A 21,747-nucleotide genomic window follows, 5' to 3' on the forward strand; every position below is an offset into this window, starting at 1 on the left:
CAGCCTCCACAACCCCAAATTCCAGCCAGTAGATCTGACAGGGGACCAGGGAAGTAAGAAGTCTGAACTTCTCCCTGGGATCACGGGTAGGGGGTAGGAAGAGGGAAGGGAAGGAATTGTGGCTCAGAAAAGCTTCTTTGAGGCTGTGCAAATTGAGGTATTTTTGCCCTGTACCAGGAGAGGGCTGCTTTAAACTCTCTCCAGAGCACTACATGTAGCCTGGTGGCAGAGGGTCCCTGAAAGCGTCTGTATTGCAAATACTCTGCAAATACCTTCCTGGCCAGCCCCATCCATTTTATGTGCTATGCTCCTGGCCCCCAGAATAGCAAGGGTTGCAGAGGGCATAGCCTGTTATGTCCCCACCATGGGAAGGCATTACACTTCAAGGGCCCTAGCTTGGTTTCCACCAGCGCAATCCAAGGAGTGAATTGAGCCTGTCAATGAATGCTCTGGAACCCACCTGTAAAGTAGAGAAAATGAGGCAATTTATTTAAGTGATAGCTCAGAACTGGGATTTAATCAGTGTCAGAGCTGGAGTTTGATCTTAGGAGTTTCTGTCCCCCTTACTTATATGTGCCTCAGATCATACATACTGGGAATCATATACTGGAAACAAAAAGAGAAGACAGTCAGAAAACTGTATGTGAGGTTTTCGTCTTCCAGCAGGCCTCTAAGATCTGTGTGTTTGAAACTGCAGAGAGACAGAAGGTCAACAGCAGCCAAACTGTTGGTGATCCACTGTATATGTCACCTACAGAAATATTAGGGTTTAAATTAGAGTAGCTGTTCCTTGGTTGGAGGAAGTGTGGCATACATCACTAAACACTACTATCACTGCTGCAATTGTTTCTGTACATTATCCATATTGCCTCCGGAAGCATTTGTGTGGCCTCTGTTTTTTTATCAAGCAACATAAGACATATAATTACTGCACTTTGTCTCACTTCAGTTTGATTTCATTTCTAAAAAGAGTTACAGGCTAGCAACCTATTGTCTAGGTCTGCCACACTTACTCCTGTTTTGAATTTTTGTTAGGGAACATGTTTCACTGATATACTTAGTAGTAGCTGTTGCTTCTGAAGCTAGGGACTGGTTTGCAGACCAGTGAGATGCAAATGGGGCTGGGTTTGGAACTGGGGCACAATCACAACTGGGTTATACGAGGACTTTGCTCTTCCTGGGATTACCTTTAGAGGTATTGGGGGATTAAAATGCTGCTGCTTCTTGTAAATGGGCATCGGCCATTGTCAGGTTCAAGAGGATGTGGGTAATAAACAATGATAATGGTTCTGGAACTGGAACCCTGTAGCAGCGCAAAAGGGCTGGTAAGTCAGCCAGGGATCAGTGGAGCACAGGCAAGCCCCAGCCTCCCATTCCTAACTGGGTATTTTGGGAGCACAGTTATAATAGGAAGCATTACTTTTGCCACTGCTTAGGGTAAAGCTGGGTAATTAATGGGGAAATAATCAGTTAGTGAATATTTTAATAGAAAAAATCCATGAAAATCAGATACATTAATTGACAAATACTATTTGACCATCTCTCATTTAAGCAAACTCTACAGTGAGTGATATCTGCTCAACAGGTACTGTAATGGGAATGAAGCTGCCATGAGCTAGAGACAGTTTAGAATAGAAACTACTGCCAAGTACCTTCTTGACTTTGGGCCTGTCCATTGTCTTCAGTGGGGTTTGGGTCAGGCCTTATGTGTTAATATAAAAGCTAGATCTCATAAATTGTCTTTTGTAGGTACTGAAAAATAAATAAGTGGCCACAAAGTCTGCAGCAAGAAGCACACCGTATAAGGCCTAATACAAAACCCATTGAAATCAATAAGTCTTTTCACTGAATTCAATTGGATTTAGATGGGCAGCTTTGCACAATTTTGGGGGGGAAAAACAGAGATTTAATTTAAAAGCAGTAATGTTTAAAACAGAAATGTAACAGCCCAGCTTTGAGAAGATTTGAATGATCTGGGTAGCTTAGCACTACACTATCATTCACTGATATCAATAGATTTCTTTTTCATATTGATCACTTTGAAAAAATAAAATATTTTCATTTTTAAAAGTAGGAAATTTCCTAAATGTGAAGGATGTTCATAGGGTAAGCTTTGAGATGTAAATGGATTGGAGCTGATCCTTTGCTGAAGCCAGTGAGCATACAGTGCATCTCTAGAAGGGAAGGGTTGCAAAGCTGGCCAGATATCAAGCCAATTTCATTTGTGTAACTTAGAGCAGCCTGACGGCGGCTATAAATTATGCCAGCTGCCAACCCAAAAAAGGCCAATAAGGGATCAGTGGGGTACAGGGAAGCCCAATCCATTCTCCCTTAACTCTCAATCTTGTCCTGCACTGACATAAGGGAGCAGGGGCCTCGGAGCCACTACACCAACTTTAGGGCCAACTTTGCACCAGCACAGCACAAGGGAGAATCTCAGCCTTTATTTATCAAACATCGCACAAACTAGAGTGAAAACGATAGACATGATAATTTTACAGTCCAAAAAGTTTCTGGAGTTGGGATGATTGACCTAAATTATACCTTTGTCGGTACATTCTTCAAAAAAAGAGAGAAAGCTAATATGTCTAGATCGTCTATGTTATAGGGGAAAACTGCCAGTGATACTGAAATCTGAGTATGTGAAGCAATTTCTTTTCTTTTCTTTTTTGTGCCCAGGAGACAACCCTTTTAGAATGATTACTGCCATTGCATACTGTGTATCAACTGAAGAAAATTCAAAGTACTAGTAAATCAGCTTCAAAGAGCATGGTATTTATGAGATAACTGTACCTTCGCTATGCTTTTCCAAAGGCTTGGGTTAAGCTCAAGGGTTGTGATTGTCTTACAACAGCTATTTTCATTATGACTTATTGCTGAAGCAGTTTACTCTTAAAAGATATTTTTATGCTATTTGTGAGCAATGCAACGTGCTGGAGTTTATAGCTCTTATTTTGAATAATTGTGTTAAATGCAGCAACTGATTACAAACTGTTAACTTTTGTTCTTTTATACAGAGGTTCATCTATTCATAATTGTGGGCATTCATGCATAATTTGGGAGAACAATATTCTTGTTTGTATTTGCACTTGTAATAGTTACAGGTGCATTTGATCATCTAGATTGCCCACTGGTAATTTGCTCATATATCTTAAATATGATGTGTGCAGTCCCATAACTGTGCATGCAAAGTATACACACATTCTTCAGTGTGTGATTAGAAACTCTAGAGACTGAACTGTAAAGCACAACTAGTTAATTTATACCTATATTGCTTTCCTTGTTTGGCTATGAGACATACACAATCCAAGCTCTAGACCATTAAATACTGGAGGGTTGCACATAGCCCATTTTAAGTTGCACTGCCCCTGGAAAAAGCAAGGCCAAAAACATTATGTCATAACAAAATTTGTTTTTCCTTCTTTTATCCAATAGTAATTTTGCATTTACACAGCATCTTGCATCCATAGATCAGCCTGGTAAAATGCTGGGGCTGCATCTTCACTATCAATGGAGAAATGGGTTCAGCTGAGGAAAGATATTTCTAAAGTGAAGCCTATAGCATTTTAGAGGTAGGAGGAGTATTGAAACTATCTTAGTCACCCACAGGCACCATAGAGCCATACGGTGGAATTTTCACTGGGAGCCAGATTTTGCCTTTGGATGCGCACATGCAAATACTAGTGAGGTCAGTGGTAAAAGTGAACCAAGAGAAGCTGCAGTCACATATTCAAGGGTAGAACTTGGCCGCTAGTGTTTAACAAAGGATGTCGAAAGAAATGACAGCATATATTCTATCAACAGGTACATGCGTATCCCACTGAGGTGTTGGGAGTTAGGAATGTCCACTGAAGGCAAAAAGCATTAACAGAAATAACTCCCCTTCCCTCCCCCCAAGACTTTGTATACTAAATTTGAATTAGAAACAAGCCACACTATTTTCAGCTCCACAGAAACAGTTTACAGTAGTAGTCTGGAAGGTAAAACCAATGGTACCCCGTTCCTTTTGCAACAAGGGAGGAAACAGGACCCATCGGCATCAGGGAAACCTTAGGCAAATAGTAATTCCCCCCCCCCTTCCCCAACAAGATATGATTCAATAATTTGGAAATAAGCAATAAATGCCATAGCAATGTAGGTAAATCTTCTCAGAATCAATAGAACTGCTCACCTTTGCCTTTGCGCCATATAGTTACAAGCATTTCCTATTCATTCTGTTATGGCTACCTGGGAAGGAGTCTGAATGCAGAGTGTCTGAGGGATGAAGAGTTTGAAAAGAAAAATGTATCTGTATATCACTGGCATTCATGAGACAATTCGCATTAGATGCCATAAATCAAGTGCTCAGGAGACAATATAGAGATCAGGAATAAAGAGTATAAGCCTGGCTGGGACAGACTTCAGCTTCTTTCCTGGTAGCTGAGTACATGAAAGAGAGAAATAGGTATTATAGGCCAAATTCATAGTTAGATATCATGACAGAGATATTTGTGTAAGTGGATGGGAGGGAAGGTCGGGATTGCAGAATAAAATCCTCCAACACAGGCTATTAAGAAGAGTAAGATAAGCACACTCCTAACTTATCTCCTCCTAGTTTTAGACACACACTCTATCATATCCTTCTTTCTCTCTTCCTGCTACGCTTCCACACTTCATCTCCTTGCCATGTGAATTATGCCAATGCACTCTCACGGATGTATATTTTGGTCCCATCATTAGCATCACTACTGAATTTGGCCTATGTCCTCTACTGTTAAACACTCTATTTTTCCTCTTCAGATCAATGTGTTACTATTTCTGCAGTCATGGCACAACATTTTATCGTAGGTATAACTGTCAATGCGCTTGTATTTAACTAAGGGCATGGCTACACTTGCAGATGTAGAGCGCTTTGAGTTAAACCAGCCTTCGTAGAGTGCAGTAGGGAAAGTTCTGCAATCTGTCCACACTGACAGCTTCAAGCGCACTGGTGTGGCCACATTTGCGGCACTTGCAGCGGTATTGGGAGTGGTGCATTATGGGTAGCTATCCCAGCATGCAAGTGACTGCAATGTCCTTTTCAAATGGGAGGGGTGGGGTGGAGTGTGACAGGAAGTGTGTTGTGTGTATGTGGGGGGAGAGAGAGTGGGTTTTGGGGGGGCTGAGAGCATGTCAGCATGCTGTCTTGTAAGTTCAGACAGCAGCAGACCTCCCCTTTCCCCCCACCTCTCTCTCTCTCACACAGCATTCCACAGTAACGGCTTGCATGCCGGCTGTCAGAAATGAAGCTTTGAAAGGGCATTTCCACATTCCTACAGGAGATCAAAACAATGACAAGAGTGGCCACTTGACTTAAGGGGATTATGGGATGTTTCCGGAGGCCGATCAGAGCGCAGTAATGCAACACCTCATTCACACTGATGCACGGGCATTGTAGCCAAGGTGCAGCAAATGCTATTCCTCTCGCTGAGGTGGAGTACCAGCCACGCTGTAGCCGCGGAGTCAGAGCGCTCTACGTGCCTTGCCAGTGTGGACGGGGAGTGAGCTAGTGCGCCTGGGGCTCCTTTACTGCGCTGTAACTTGCAAGTGTAGCCAAGCCCTAAGAGTAAAATCTTGTAATTTTCATTGCCCAACAATGTTCTCCTCTGTAAAATGTCAGTTTTCCACCTGAAGTGACTGTCTTTCACTTTTAGAAAACTAATAGACAATCACAGCAGACATGAGAAAGGTTGCACATTTTCATGGAAATCTGTTATGTCACCACAAATGACCCTGGCTCAGACTAAGACTATGTATCTTACAATGGCTGTGTACCTTACAATGTGCCACTGAAGCTGCGCCATTGTAAGGTAAGCAGTATAGTTGCTCTTTGTCACTGGGAGAAAGCTCTCCCGGCAACAAAATAAAACCACCCCCAATGAGGGGCAGTAGCTTCAATGACAGGAAAGCAGCTCTCGCCGACAAAGTTCTGTCCACACCTGCACTTTTCATTGCTAAAACTTTTGCCGTTTGGGGTGGGGGGCTTCACACCCTTCAGCGACAAAAGTTTTAACAGCAAAAGTGCCAGTGTAGACCAAGCCTAAAACTAGCAAATGGGTTATTCAAAAAGAAAAGTTAGTAACAAAATAAAGTTTTAGAAAACAACTCAAAACACAAATCTACTGAGTATTGTTATGCTATTTCATTATATACATGTCAGCTCATCCTAGTGATGAAATAAATCTATATCTTATACGCTTCTAAATTCTTCCTGTCTAAGAGAAGAGCAATCACATTTCAAACTTTGGCCTTAAGGCACAAAATAATTTTCCCTTTATCTACCGCATCACACTGAACACAATGTCACAGGAGTCAATATATTTGTTTACACCAGGCCTGAATTTGGCCCCAAATAATCAATATTCTAGATGCCGAGACAGAAGTAATTCATGAGTATATTACACTGTATCCATCCTTTCCAACAGAGCTGGGCAGATTATTGTCTGTGAAAAAAAATCTCAAAAGTATCAGTCATACAGTAACACGCTACACAATCTGACTAAGGGTGGCAGAATTGGGCCTTTAGCGATTGTCTGCGTGTAGTTCCTTTATACCCACTTCAGCTATCTTTTTATCCATCAGGCTATATAGATATATTCATCTCAAGCGTGCAACTATATATACCAACCCATAACCATGTAACTCCCACATATGACTATTAGTAATTTCCCCCCTCCAATGTCAAAAGGAGAGGAAGTAAGTGACAACTAGAATATAATATCTGATGAGTGAGTTCTTTTCCATTGATTTGTTTGCTCTAATGGGAAAGCAGAAAAACACTGGTACTGACTACATTTGTAACAAACATATTTGTATACATTACATGCTGTTAATAAATGGACATGCAACCAGTACTTCTTTGGGAAAAATGTCTCCCCCATGATCATATTTAGCATGCCTTGTTTTTTATCTAAGTAGATTGTGTGTTTAAAGTAAGGCGTAACAATTATAATAAGTGATAGTGTTACATCCAGAAAACAAAGAGTATGACGGCACGATTTATCTTGTTACTTTGCCTGATTTAATGCCAGACTGGGGTTCTAGTCTGAACCAGATTTTCTCCGACTATAAATATTTCAGGGTTTTTTCATTTATTCTTGATTTAGTTTGACAGTAAATAATCCCATGGAAGCTGTTGTTGGAAAGCTGTTGTAAAAATTATTAAGTACTTGTTTGCCCGTAAGGTCTTTGTTTCTGGCAGAATTTAAATACGTAAAATAGTTGGGCTACCTAAAGAAAGTAGATTTTTTTTTTTATTATTATCATGTGCAATAACTTGTGGGTTTGAGGTTAGAAGTGGGACAACAGTTACAAATCAGAAGATTGATAAATATCTTTAGCTTATATGAATACCATGATTACTGGATATGTATTCTTGCTATTGGCAGCAGCATGTGCATCTGTGTTACAAAAGACTCATGTTTAGATGCAGTTTAAATGGGCATTATTACATGCTTCAGCAGAACAACCTAACTACCTGTACTAGGTTTCTTGTTTCCAGAAACCACAAGCCATTTATATACTCATAGATTAATATTTAACTGCCACTCTCTGAAAGCTAAAAATAGTAAAGCAAGACTCAACTGTGCATCAGACACAGCCCTGTTGTTGGGGTAATATGGAGCTGCATCGCCTCAGATGAGGGTGGGGGCACCAATGTCATTTGAAGAGATACAATGCTTCCAGCTCCCTGATACATTGGCGGTTGAAGAAACCTTTAAGAAGGCATGTGTGTGACATACTCTCCCCAAGTTGGCCACTGAACTCCTGTCTGACATGTCTGAAGGTGAAGCTGAGATACAACTCGTTTTCCAGCCCTCCCCACCCTCTTCAGTGTGTTGTACATCCTCAGGGGAGATGGGAAAGAGCAGTCACTATACTCCCAGTAAGCAGAGGGACTGCAATTCTGCTAAGCCCTGACACAGGCTATGTCCTTTATTCCCTCCCCCACCCAATGCACACCTGCACAACGGTCCAGGCCTAATCCTTAAGGTTTAGGACATACCTATACAAAATTACCACTGTAGTTTCAGATTGGGCAAGATATTCTTACCCACTTCTAGATCCTTGATAATCCCTTGTTTTCACATATTCCTAACTGTCTAAAAATTCACCTTTTGGGATACATTTTAGGTGAAATCATTTGGAAGATAGATGCTATTAGTAGGGTACGTATACTGTGAATTCTGATTTGGTAGCATTTTACAACCACTTTGTGCAGGTGCAAACAACTAGGGCCGACGCAACCCATTAGGCGACCTAGGTGGTCGCCAAAACGCTACAATTTGGGGGGCGGTGACCGCGGTGGTATTTCGGCAGCGGGACCTTCCGCCGCCTCTGTGGGGGGGCGGCATTTCGGGGTGGGACCTTCCGCCGCCTAGGGCAGCAGAAAAGCTGGCGGCGCTCCTGCAAACAACACCTAATGCAGAAACTGTGCAGAATCAGATTGTTTGTCTATTATGACAATGCACCTGCAATCCATTAAGGCCAGGCTTTGAAAGTTAGATTCCTAAGTCCATTTTTAGGCACTTGAATAAGTTGGGTGATTTTCAAAAGTGTCGAGCACCCAGCATCTCTCATTCTCTTAAATCTTACTTCTTGCTTACATCAGTGTAAATTAACTCCACTGAAATAAATGGATCCACACTGCTGTAAAGTGATACAAAGGAAAGGAGAATTGGGACCTAAATGTGAACCATAAATCTAATTTGTCACTGGACAATTTTCAGCACTTAAAAGGTCCAGAATGATTTTCTAATTTGATAGACCCACTTTATCGAGTGCTTTCCGGTTTTGACTTTTTAATGAACTGATTCCCAACAATAAATTACTAATTTGCCTTTTGGGAGTAAAGGCCAAACTGATCCTTTTTTCTTGATTTAATTCATCATACAATGACTGAAATGTCAGAGGAAATTAGAGCAAATTGTTATTTAAACCCTTGGGGAAACATGTTTTATTTCTGAAGAATAACCCTTCAAAAAAAAAAAAAAAGATTGTTATATTATATTGCTTTTACCTTAATTGTGAAAGTTACAATTCATGTTCATTCCCCTAGATCTGCCAATGCATCTCCTCTGCCCCATGGTGAAGATGGAAGAGCCACTGCCTTTCAGCACCATGTCCCCAGCTCTTAGGGCATTATGGAGGGTTCTCTGATGGGTCCTGGATTCATTCAAGTGTAGGGGGAACTCTGGGTTTGCTCATAGCTTGGGTGAGATGCTCACAGTCCCCCAGCAAAACCCCATATGGAATGTATACATATTTTTTTCCCATAAGTCCCGTCTTTAGTTATGAAGGGTATGTCTATACTACCCGCTGGATTGGCGGGCAGCGATCAATCCAGCGGGGATCTAGATATGATCCAGCGCTCTCCATCATCTCCGTTACTCCACCAGGGCAAGAGGCAGAGGTAGAGTCTACAAGAGAGCATCAGCAGTCAACTCACTGCAGTGAAGACACTGCGGTGAGTAGATCTAAGTACGTCAACTTCAGTTATTCACGTAGCTGAAGTTGTGTAACTTAGATCAACCCCCCACAGTGTAGACCAGGCTTAGCAGATGTTATTTCTTTTATAGTTGCATTTTCAAATATACTAATAAAAATTTAAGGGAGGTAACCAAGAAGGTCCTCATTAAAACTGGCCAATCACCATTGGCCAGTAAAATTAACATTAAGGTGGTATTTGTGGCATTTCCTTCCCTGGAGTCTATTTAGCATGTGGAATAATGTGGCATACTACAACATTTGTCAAGGTTTGTGGGGTTTTTTGTTTTGTTTTTTTGGTGACTAATACAACTGATTTAAGGTGTTTAAAGAAGATCACCGAACTGAGCTTCTATGAATCCTATTGTTAGTATGAGTAAGTGAAGAATTAAAGAGTCTAGTAATCTGTAATTTGAAAACCCACACAAATATGAACACTTGTTTTCAGAATTCTTATCTGACTTATTAACTTTTATCTATCCCCCTTATAAAATAAAATCTTTTATATTAAAGAACATACATTGGATTCTCACCCTGAAAAGCTCCTAATTTCAGTGGGACATTTACTTAATGCAGTGGGACAACGGGGCCATATGCATTTGGAATATGGGCCAAATTCTGGCTTTTGTGTATACGTGCATGAGAACAGAAGTTGCATGAGTTGTAGGAAGTCCATTTGTATTCCAGCCAATTCCAAGACAAGAACCATCTAGGAGCATTAGAGTGTAGGCAGCATTTGGGGGTGTGATTAGCCTATTTATGCACATGCACTGTTCCCCATCCAGCTAGTGGCTCTCTGAAGAGATCCATAAAGATTCTACCAACTTCTTAGCTGGGGAAATTCATTCCTGTGCCAAGGGTCCATGAAAGGCCTATGCCCGATTTAAGTCCCTCTAGAGCAGTGGTTCTCAAACTTTTGTACTGGTGACCCCTTTCACACAGCAAACTTCTGAGTGCGACCCCCCTTACAAATTAAAAACACTCTTGTATATATTTAACACCATTCTAAATTCTGGAGGCAAAGTGGGGTTTGAGTTGGAGGTTGACAGCTCACAACCCCCTATGTAATAGCCTCGCGATCCCCTGAGGGGTCCTGATCCCCAGTTTGAGAACCCCCTGCTCTAGAGTGACATTTTGAGAGATTAATGGAACATAAGGTACACGTAGGACTTACATGGGCTGTTTCCCAGGGCTGATTTTCAGCTATTAAGTGGTAGAAAGAATCTGTAGGGACCTGTTGATAGAACCTATTGCTATATAAGTGAGACCATACATGCATAAACATGAGGCTCGTGCTTCTGTGCCTGAGGTCTGCTCTAACATATAGCAGCAGCAAATGGCCTCAAGGGATGGAAACTGCTGTTAAGGAATCCCAGCCATGGGGGAAGCCATTGGGGAATCCCAGCCATGACCCCTTTCCTCTGGCGATACCCTTCTTCCTACTACAGCTGGGAGGAGGCATGGCATTACAAGAAGCCTATATTTCAGGTCTATGGCATCTGAGAATCACCTTTACACTGCAGTGAGCTTCCCTGCACTAGTTATGCCCCATTTAGAGGCAGGCTGTCCAACAGTGCAGCTGGAAATGGCAACCCCACAAGGGAAATCCTGGCTCTGGGTATTTGGTTTATATTTACATTTTAACGATTCAACATCTTTTACCCTTTTTTTTTTTCCAGACTATAAAGACAGTTCCAGGAAGATATATTTTATTCTCTGCTGATTGGATGGGAGGGATTTTTGACCTTGGAAAGTGGAGATGATGTTGCTATGGAAACTAGTCATTCTGCTGCCACTCCTGAGATGCAACACAGGTAAAATGTTCCATTATTACTGTTTGTGATTGATAAATATGTCAGCATCATAATTCCTTTCTTTAAAAGAGAGGCAATTACTAAAACTAACAGTACTTATTCTCATGAACCAGTGAGTAAGCAGCTTTTCTTTAGGAGAGCCTTTATTGTTAAGCAATACACGCTGCTGACTTTGAACCCCAGGAAAAAAAAAAAAGACATGTTTGAAGTGCTACAAGAAAGCAAGATATTGGGCATCAACATACTTCTAAGCTGTGGCATTCAAAAAGGAAAAATAGGAAGTTATATATCATGAGAAATGTGTGACTATCTTCCAATTTTCAGAGGATTGTCTGCTAACTGAAGTTTTCACTCAATGTGCACCTCCAAATGTGAAAATTAGCATGCCTATTTCTGATGTTTATAGTCCATTAACCAAACAATTTGCCTCTTCTTTTCTGCTGTTTATTTGGATTGTCTATGTTAAGCTCCCAATCCTTCTCCCAACAAAGTCAACCCCTAAATTTGCATTGACTTTTAAAGGTTTGAAAGCAATTGGTCTATTTGTCATATATTTATGATGTAATTATATTAATTATAGCAACCTCAAATGATGCTTAAATTAATTATACCATGCATGAATCAGCAGCTGTATTTGACCTGAAGAATGAGCACAAGATAATGTAGAATGCAGCCTGAGGTAGCATTTTAAAATAAAATTAAAATGAAACCAGGTCATATTTGATCTAATAGACTCTAGGTATAATCTAGAATTTTAGTATTTCAGTAATAAAGACCTTGCCATTAAATGAATGATTAACAGCAGCTGTGTCAATGACAAATAGCCACATATTAAGCATTTTAAAAGACTGATACACTGGAATCTAGGTTGCCGAGGAAACAAACAATTAAAATAATTACATTCTGTTATTATCTCTGCTTTAATTCTGGACCAAGTCCTCCACCTATTGCGTGGCCTGCATGCTCACAGATCCATCATCCCTGCCCTTGTCCTCAGCCTACCCCCATATTCAAAACACGCTGGAATGCATGAAGACACTCAATATATGCTGTGTAAACACTGCCTTCCCTCTCTCTCATGAACTCTGGAAGCTCAGTTCCTGTCAGGAATCAGATCAGGGGGCAAAAATATAGATTCATAGATTCTAGGACTGGAAGGGACTTCGAGAGGTCATCGAGTCCAGTCCCCTGCCCGCATGGCAGGACCAAATGCTGTCCAAATATGAACGGATCCTTTCCAAAACTCCACGCACAAATCAAGCTGTGACTGTTCCCAGGGATACCCAGGGTTATGAGGCATTGTGCTACACCTGCCCTTAGCATGAAGAAGTTTTGGCTGTGCCTTCCAGGGGTCAGCTCCCCAAACTCCACTAGTCACAGGCAACACAGGCATTCCACGCTAGGCCTGCTCTCTCTCTCTCTCTCTCTAGATCAGCGATAGGCACACTCCAACTCCTGAGCCCACCAAATGACTCCCTGGAGTGTCCAGCCCCTGTTCTTCTAGACCCTCATTCACAGTTTCTCTGGTTCCAAAGAAACAGGACACTCGGTTTACCAGTTTCTCCTCAGATTGCCATTCTGCTTTACACATAGCACTTGAATATGTTTATAGTGAAAACAAGTAAAAGTCTTTTAAACAAAGTATAGAGATTCAAGCGATAGGAAGTCGACGTATTGGAAAAAAATTGTTACATATAAAATAAAACCATAACACACATTCTAGAACCTAGACTTACTTAACTAGATACTGTCGTGTCTTATACGGCAATGCTCGCCCAAAGCCCTTCTAACATTTTTCAGCCAAGCTTGGTTGTGATCTTCTATTCATGAAACAAGTCACATTGTCAGCATGTTTCCTTACTGAAAGATCCGGGGTGTCTCTTTGCACCCCCAGACATACCAGAACAGTGCATTGTCCTTCTACATAAGCAGGACACCCCCTGCTGATTGTTTTCCCCTGTATACTCCTTTCTTGTAGATTTTTCAATCTCTTAATCAGCATCAGGCTCAGTATTCAAATAAGCACACAATACACATTGGCCAGACAGAGGGATGAATGTCTCTTACTCACAGCCTGAAAAAAGCCTGTGTCATACACGTCACCTCCTAGTTACCTGCCTAAAGAACATAATTTTCAGTATAGACACATAATTCCTTAAATCCATCCTCACATTTAGCAATATTATCATGAAAAGTGGGCTACTTCATCTCGATAGAGGCTTCACATGCAGGGGCGGCTCCTGGCACCAGCGCAGTAAATGCATGCCTAGGCCGGCAAGCTGCAGGAGGCGGCATGTCGGTCGCTGTGAGGGCGGCAGTCAGGCGGGCTTCAGTGGCATGCCTGCGGTAGGTCCGCTGGCGGCCAGTCCTGCGGTTTCGGCAGCAATTCGGCGAAGCTGCAGGACTGGCAGACCACCTGCAAAAACGCCGCCGAATCCGCGGGACTACGGACCGCCCGCATGCATGCCACCGAAGCCCGCCTGACTGCTGTGCTTGGGGCGGCAAAAAACATAGAGCTGCCCCTGTTCACATGCCACCTTTTAGTGAATTATTATGCTTATATCCAACCTAGGGGATCCCAGTAAAGTCCTATGCCGGTTGGCATCAAGAAGTCCCTGGGTCACATAAGACCCACCTACTTGAGATGCCACTCACACAAGATTTACAGATTTTTATTATAGCATTGTCCCTCTTCTTCCTTGCCTTCTTTTGTCAACAGTGAAGTAGTTAACAGTGCTGACATTTAAACCATCATCATTAGGCTTCAGAATCTTCATCCCTTGGAGATGAATGGGAACATTTCACACCTATCAAAGCTATTGATTCAGGTTGCCTGGAGACTCACACAGACATCACTACATCGTTATACACTCAGTTCTCAATCTGCATCAGTGGATATACTCATTTTATTACTACTCCAAGATGTTTATTATTCTGTATGACTGATTTATGTTCTAACTGTTCCATTTCCTAGTCTTTATCAATATTTATTTTTAAAAGGTCTGCATGATTTTGTAATTATGTAAACTTATTTTCATATTCTTCTGCAAACATTGTCTTTTAAAAGGAGCTCAGTATGTCAGACATTTTTGAGTTAAGGGATCCAAAAAGTGTACTGTCACACTGGAATATTCAGTTTTGTGAAGACTATTAAAATATAGATGAAAGACTTGACAACAATAGAAAAATTAGGTCCAAGAAAGATAGCATTCAAAAAAGTCTCACATAATCATGTTATTAGTAAATCAGGTGTATAATACAGTGCTCTTGGCTTGATCCTGCTGCAATTTATATGAATGGCAAAATTACCATTGACTTAAATGAGAGTAGAACCAATTTGACCAAGTATATGAATGTTCATATTCTCAGCTATATAAATTGGCATAGCTTCATTGACTTCAATGGCGTTACGCGGATTTATAGAATCATAGAATCATAGAATATTAGGGTTGGAAGAGACCTCAGGAGATCACCTAGTCCAGTCTCCTGCTCAAAGCAGGACCAACACCAACTAAATCATCCAACTAAATTATACTAGCTGAGGATCTGGCCTGAAATCTACATAGTGGCCATAATCAATCCCACTGTTAAAGGACAAAACTTCTTTGAATTCTTAAAAGTATGGAGTCACACCGGTGTGGAACTGGTTGGTATAAGGGGAGTTAAGTATTGGAACCCATAAGTCTACAAAGAATATCTTAATTCAATTAACTGCATGCAAGACAAATATATATATATTCCTGAGAACCACAGATTTTACATGCAGCAACAAATGTTCCTTCCATCTCTCATTTTCCACAGAGTATTTTTTTGTGGTTCAACAAGGGATTTTTTGCCACAGTCTACAGCAATAAAATAATAACAATAATGCATGCATGCACAGTGGCACAGTGAAGGAACAGATTGGGCTTTTCTTTTCTTCTTCTTCTTTTTCTTCTTCTTCTTCTTTAATAATCCATTGCTATTTCAATGAGATAATCAGATCTCAGCGTAGCACCGGAGGCAAGGAGGATGGTGAAGATAAACTCAGCGATCATTATTTTAAATTCTGTATATTTGTTATAAGGATGCCTAGTGGCTGTCTTGTCCCATTCTTGTTGAAATGCAAATGTCACTTGGTATTAATATGTTGAGGGAGAAAATCCAACTTCAGGAATAAGGACTTGGACAGAATGTTAAAAATCTGATCCTAATAGAGAAGTGGACATTCTATTTGTGAAGGAGACGCATTCTTTCTTCTCACCATCTCTCTGTCTTTACCCTATCTGCTCTGTCATTTCCAGCCCTTATTCTGCAAGGATAATGGCAAATAATCTCAGAAATGAGAGGAAGGATGAGCTTGTGGTTTAGGCACTATGCCGAGGCTCAGAATCAGGTTCAGTTCCCAGCTCTGCCACAGACTTCCCATGTGATCTTGGACAAGTCACTTAATCTCCTGGTGCTTCAGTTTTCCATTTATAAATAGGGACAATAATACTTCTCCGTTCCCACCTTTTATCTGTCTTTTCTCTTTAGCTTCTAAGCTCAGTAAAGTAGAAATTCTGTGTGTGTGTGTGTGTGTGTGTGCCTAATACGTTGGGGCCCCAATCCCAGCTGGGGCTGTTGGGCACCATTGCAATACAACAATATGATTAATATAAAAGAAAAAATATTGAAAGCAGCTCTGTGACTCTCCCATCCCTTTTCTCCCTCCCACATTAGGCTGGGGGCAGGAGGAATAACCCTACTCTGAGACCGGGTCTTGAGGGAGGGGACACAGAAGTCCCAGGTGTTCTTCACTCCCTCCCAAAAGCAGATCAAAATGATGTTAGACGGGAAATAGAAACAGACCTGCCAGGGGCTGCCTGTTGAGCAGTGAAAGGAGAGGGGAACAGTAGGCTCTAGTCTGGTTTTCACAGTAGCCAGTCAGCTATTTCATTCCCAAACTCCCCCTTGAGTTTACTGCCATTTGGGAATAAGTGTGGGGTGGGGCGGGTTACCTTTGCCTCTCAGGTTGCCACCCATAGGTGCCGATTCCGTAGGTGCTCCGAGGCTGGAACACCCACAGAAAAAAAGTAGTGGGTGCTCATCACCCACGGGGAGCCCTGAGGATCAGCTCCTGCCCTTCCCCCCAGCGCCTCCTGCCCACCATGATCAGCTGTTCAGTAGTGTGCAGGAGGTGCTGGGGGGTCAGGGGGAGGAGCAGGGGCAGGAAGAGGCAGGGAAGGGAGTGGAATGGGGTGGGAAGAGGTGTGGCAAGAGTGAGGGTTGGGGAAGCGGTGGAGTGGAGGAGGGGCTTGGGGAGAAGTAGGGTCAAGTACCCCCCAGGGAACTCAGAAAGTCAGCACCTCTGTTGCCATCTATTTTTTTCTGGATTTAAAAATGCTGCTTTTTTGCTCTCCCTTCCCCACCAAGATCCCTTCACCCTTACCTGCCCCCAAGACTCAGGGACATGAGCTCTCCCCTTCCAGATTTCTTGCAGCTGCTGGTCTTCAAAGAAGAAATTGCAGTCCCTTTCTAAGATAGTTACTGCTTCTGCAGCTGGCCTGTTCCCTGCTGACACATGGACTCACTTTGTCAGGGTGTAAAAAAGAAAGAACAAAGGAGATTGTGAGTTGGGATGCGCCTAAACATCCAAAATTAATCACACACATTATATATATTGAAGACTGGCCATATCTTACTCTCACTTTTAAAAGAGTGAGTGGATCCATATTTTAAAATATACTTTGACTTATTGGACCAAATTCAATGGGAGATGTAGTTGTGTCTTCTGTGGCTGGATTTTGAAACTGTTTAAGTTGGGAGAGAAATTCCCTGACGTAAAATGCCGCAATATTCTTTTAGGTTGTAGCATGATGAATATTGAATACATTACATCCCAGGCACTGCTCACAGTCTCTTATAGTTTTATTTTTACCATAACAGCACTTTTAGGAATGGAACAACAGACCATATATTAAGACAAGTGACATCTTTGCTTTTTCTAACAATGGAGTGTGGAGATGGACAAGTCCAGTCCAGAAATGTAGCAGCATATCTGAACATATGACACTTGGAGGGCCACTGAGGAGTCAAAGTTCTGATGCTCAGGCTTCTCTCTGAAGAGATGGAGGTTCTCATAACCTGGGGAAACACTGACCATGAGAACTGTATTTCTGAAAATGAGTTCAAAGCAACAGAAAGTGGGTTAGTTGGTGATGGGACATCCTTCTCAGAAGAACTAGCTGTGATATTTAAAGGAGGGCCTTTCTCTCCATCTTTTGTTGTATGATGGGATTTCAACCTAGATTTTGACACCAGTTGAGGTGCCTGTAATTTGGAGGTATTTCTTAAGATGGTGCAGCCACTTTTCCCAATGCTTGGAGCGTGCAACAAAGGCTGGTGTAGAGTGGGAGAGATGAGGCAATGCACCTTCCTCCTCCTCTTCAAGAATACCCAGAGGGATCTTTCCCTACAGTGCAAAGATTGCTATTGTGGCTGGCCTTGAGGTGGGCAATACAAGAGAGGAAGAAGGCTCCCACGCTAGTGTAGCCACAGTCTGTCCTTCAGTGAACAGCAGCATATGCTTTCAAACATAAACAAGTCTAAGCCTTTTTTCCATTGACCAGAAAAATACTGTTGTCCACAAAGCAGTAGAGCATTAGAAGCACCAGCTGGTAGAAGAAATCCTCTCTGTGGTGCATAGCAGATAGGAGTTAAAAATAACCATTCCTTACAAATTGTACCTTTAAGGCTGTTAATGTAAATGGGTTGGTGACTGCCAGCTTTGCAGAAATCACTCAAAGGAAGTACCTATCACACAGGTTTTCCATGTAATACTGTTACCCAGGGTTCTTTCAACCCAAAGCTCTTGGTAACTTTTACTCTGTGCAAGGTGGTGTCAGGAAATAAATCAGGGGAGACACGGCCGTCAGACCAATAGATGAGTGGCACAAACAGGACAACACAAGAGTGCTTTCACTTAAAGCTAAACTTTACTTAGTCTCAAGCACTTACACATGTCCGCAACAGGTTAGTAAAACACCCCCAACTCTCGATAATTACTCTCGAGTGGCTCTCGAGTGGCACAGCAGCTGCCGGTGGGGAACACAAGATGTATCCAGAGGGAGAGTCCAGTCCGAGGAAGTCCCCCTACCTCAAACTTTTCCCCCTTATTTTAAACACTAGTAACACAATGACATGTCCCTTAAAGAAAACTTGTTAAGCAAACAGCTCCAATGGTCAAGCAAGAGGTTTTCTTCTGATTATTGATTGACCAGAGTTTGCAGCTTTGAGACCCTGTTAGACATATTCCTGAGGGCACATCCTGCTCTTCTAAAATGCATTTATCAGCAACTTCAACACAATTCTTATCAGGAAGGACATGCGGTCAAGCTGCCCTTTCTGTGGCACCAACCCCCTCCCCCCCCCTTGGTTAAGCCTGCTGGATGGACACTTTATGGCCTGCTGACTTGGCTGCTTTTGGCAATAAGCAATACTAGTTTCAGGCACTTTACTGGTTTGCCAAAATCTCCCTGTACAATGTCTAAAGTAGTTTTACACAGAGAATAAGCCATTATTAAATACAGGGAACATTTTGCTCTCAATAACACTCTAATCTGGTTTGCACAAAATTTGGCCCACACTCCTACTTTTAGGAGTGATAGCTAATGCTAACATGCTGTTTGTTTCCCTCTGTCTCTTTATAAGAACTGTGGTGTGTTATTACTATAGGGGCACAAAACACAGGAAATCAAGCATGTCACTGGCTTCCTTCCCCAAGGCACACCCTAGCCCAGGTGACTATTGTGACAAGGGACATACAAGTCGACTGATCAACAAGAATGATGTTTTATTGACAATCCATTTCAACAGAGGCTTATTGGTTAGGGTTTTCAAAACCACTCAGCGCTGACCTATCTCATCTTCCAGGGAATTCAATGGGAGTTTTACCATTATCTTCAACAGGAGGAGAGTTTGACTGATGCTGAACGCTTTTGAAAATCCCATACATACCATTTTGAAATTGCAGAGGTTTATTTCAATGTTGCTTTTTAAATTTAAAAAACAATTTGACAACTAGGACAATGAAATATGGTGTCTTCACTTATCTTAAACACACTCTAGCCCATCAAACTGACCTGTTAAACACAAGGAATGAGAAATCCTTTAAAATCATGTAACAATATTACAATCAGTATTGTGAACAATCTTTGCTCACAGTTCATTTCCAAGAAAACCATGAACTCTATTGTGGATTCCCTGTAGTGCACAAACATATGGTGCAAAAGATGTTAGAGCACAGATGCTTCTTTGAGGGTCAATTCACTTTCAGGTTTTAGGTTGCATTGATTTACCTGTCAGGAAGATTTTATATACAGTTTTTAATGTTAAGTGATGTGTACTAGAATGCACAGAAGTCATTACTTGAGGTATCTGGTCAGCTGGAGATTACTATATGTGGGCAGTGTATAACTCCAAATGTATAGCCTGAAAATTCTACCACCTAGTGCTTTAAATAATTGGTATTTCATAATCTCTTCAATGAGTTACTTTGTTAGATATATTCTATCTAGTCAATTCTTGTATGGTATTTTTCTATTTTAAATCAAGTAATTTTATCTTTGCCTATGAGGCTTAACTCTAGAAAATAACATTCTTTTGGTACTTTAGAAATAATTTAGTGTTTTCATTTTGGTATGTAGCAGGTTCAAAGAAAATTCAATTGCACTTCATTATCTCTGCCAAGAAGCTGAGAATTGTAGTTGATTAAGGATTTAAAATATTTTTGAGCATTTTTCTGTTGCTTAAAGTGGAAAAATGAATGTTAAAAAATCAAATCTGAGAAGGTAATATGAAAATGTGTAGGTAACAAGAGTGAATAAATCAGACCCAACCAGTGTTTTCAAATGTAAATTTGTTCTAATTTCCTATAAGCACAGAACGATGGAAAGACTATGAAGTCACCTTTTCCAGTTTACTGTACCATCTTGGATTTTTCTCTGATCTAAAGGACTTGATTCACTTTATTTATGTGTAAACTCCTCTAAAGATAAGGCTGCAGCCACCTCACCAGTTAGGTCTTTCTATTTTTAGTTGACCTGGTGATATAAATAATAAACAACAACTGTGATGATAGATAGTAAGAAAAAATGAGTTAATGTGCACTCTCAGGAGTTGATTTTCAAATGTATCAATCTCAGATAATTGAAAACTTTTTTTTTCTTGAAATGTTAAAAGTGATTAGCTTACGTAGTAATGGAAATTGTGGACCAAATCTTCAACTGGTATATATTCTCATAGACAATAGAGCTATGCTCACTGACACCAGCTATGGGTATGCCCCCCTCTCCCCCCCAATATCTCTTTCCAAAACTAAAAGGACAATATCTACTACTTTTCAGTGTGTCATTAAACACACAAAAAAACAAAAACCCTCCATTTTTGGCAGAAGCTTGAAAATAAAATTTCCTTAGTTGTTACTGATTTGCTACTTCCTTTTCATTTAACACATATTCAGTTGTGTTTGGATTTGCATGTTTTTTGTAAAGCAGAAATTAACACAAGCATTTATTTGAATTCCTTATGTTTGCATCTCTCAGTACATCTGTAAAAGAAGGGTTGTTCGCAAATGCTGGCTAACTCAGTCACTATGTTTGTGGACTCAAGAAAGCAATTTTTTCCCCTTCAATTTCTTGGTAGTCCTCAAAAACTAACAGTTTAATTTGGACACATGAAGTAAAATTCAAACACAGATGATCATGCGTAGATTGGAGGGGAAATCTATCTGGGGAGCTGGGCATTTTTAAACAACTATCTGGAACACTGACTCCCAATTGCTACCAAAATCATTGCTTGTTGGTTTGTGTGTGCATGAAGCCAACCATGAGTCAGAGCCAGACCCTTATCTATATATTGAGAACAGAATCATGTTAGATTGGGATTGCTGGGGAGAGCCAGGTGTAAGGGGGCTGCATTAAAGAAAGTGTGGAGATCTGAATGGAAGAAGGACATATAACTTAGTTGGAGTTTTGTTGACTACCTGAATAGTGCAGTTTTGATCAATAAAACTCACACTAAGCTACATATCTTCCTTCGATCGCCCCAATATCCTGTTGCTACATGCAGTCTGCTCAATGCAACACCTGAGATGGAGTCCTGGAGGCAATCTTTCTTCTTTAGTTTTTTTGAAGTCTTTGTCAGAAAATGGAGGAGGTAACCTCAGGAAATTACAGGGGAGTGCTTGGGCCCTCCGTGCTAACTCAATGTTCTTAGGGTGCCATGGATATTAGGTTGGAGTTTGAGAGCAGCTGTTGTCCATGGCAGGGTCTCACAACAAGATCCTGCAGGCTTCTTTGTATTGCTGACCCGAAGCATTCAGAACTTATAGGCCTGGCCTACAAATATCATGAGATTAATGAGATTTAAATAAATAAAAACAACAGGAACAACAAGAATGGGTTCTTTT

The 21,747-nt window shown here is 41.2% G+C and overlaps 1 protein-coding gene across 2 annotated transcripts in view; it reads left to right on the forward strand.

The window, feature by feature from the left end:
* The window catches only part of CNTN6 (contactin 6), a 220,575-nt gene that overhangs the window by 34,685 nt on the left and 164,143 nt on the right, over positions 1–21,747 (forward strand). For both annotated transcript variants that reach the window (XM_034775442.1, XM_034775441.1), the window contains exon 2: positions 11,184–11,318. In XM_034775442.1, coding sequence (XP_034631333.1) covers positions 11,264–11,318 — 55 coding nt within the window. In that variant the 5' untranslated portion in view covers positions 11,184–11,263. The remainder of the gene's footprint in view (positions 1–11,183; positions 11,319–21,747) is intronic.

This window comes from Trachemys scripta, chromosome 7 (assembly GCF_013100865.1).
Source record: "Trachemys scripta elegans isolate TJP31775 chromosome 7, CAS_Tse_1.0, whole genome shotgun sequence".
Taxonomy (NCBI): Eukaryota; Metazoa; Chordata; order Testudines; family Emydidae; genus Trachemys; species Trachemys scripta.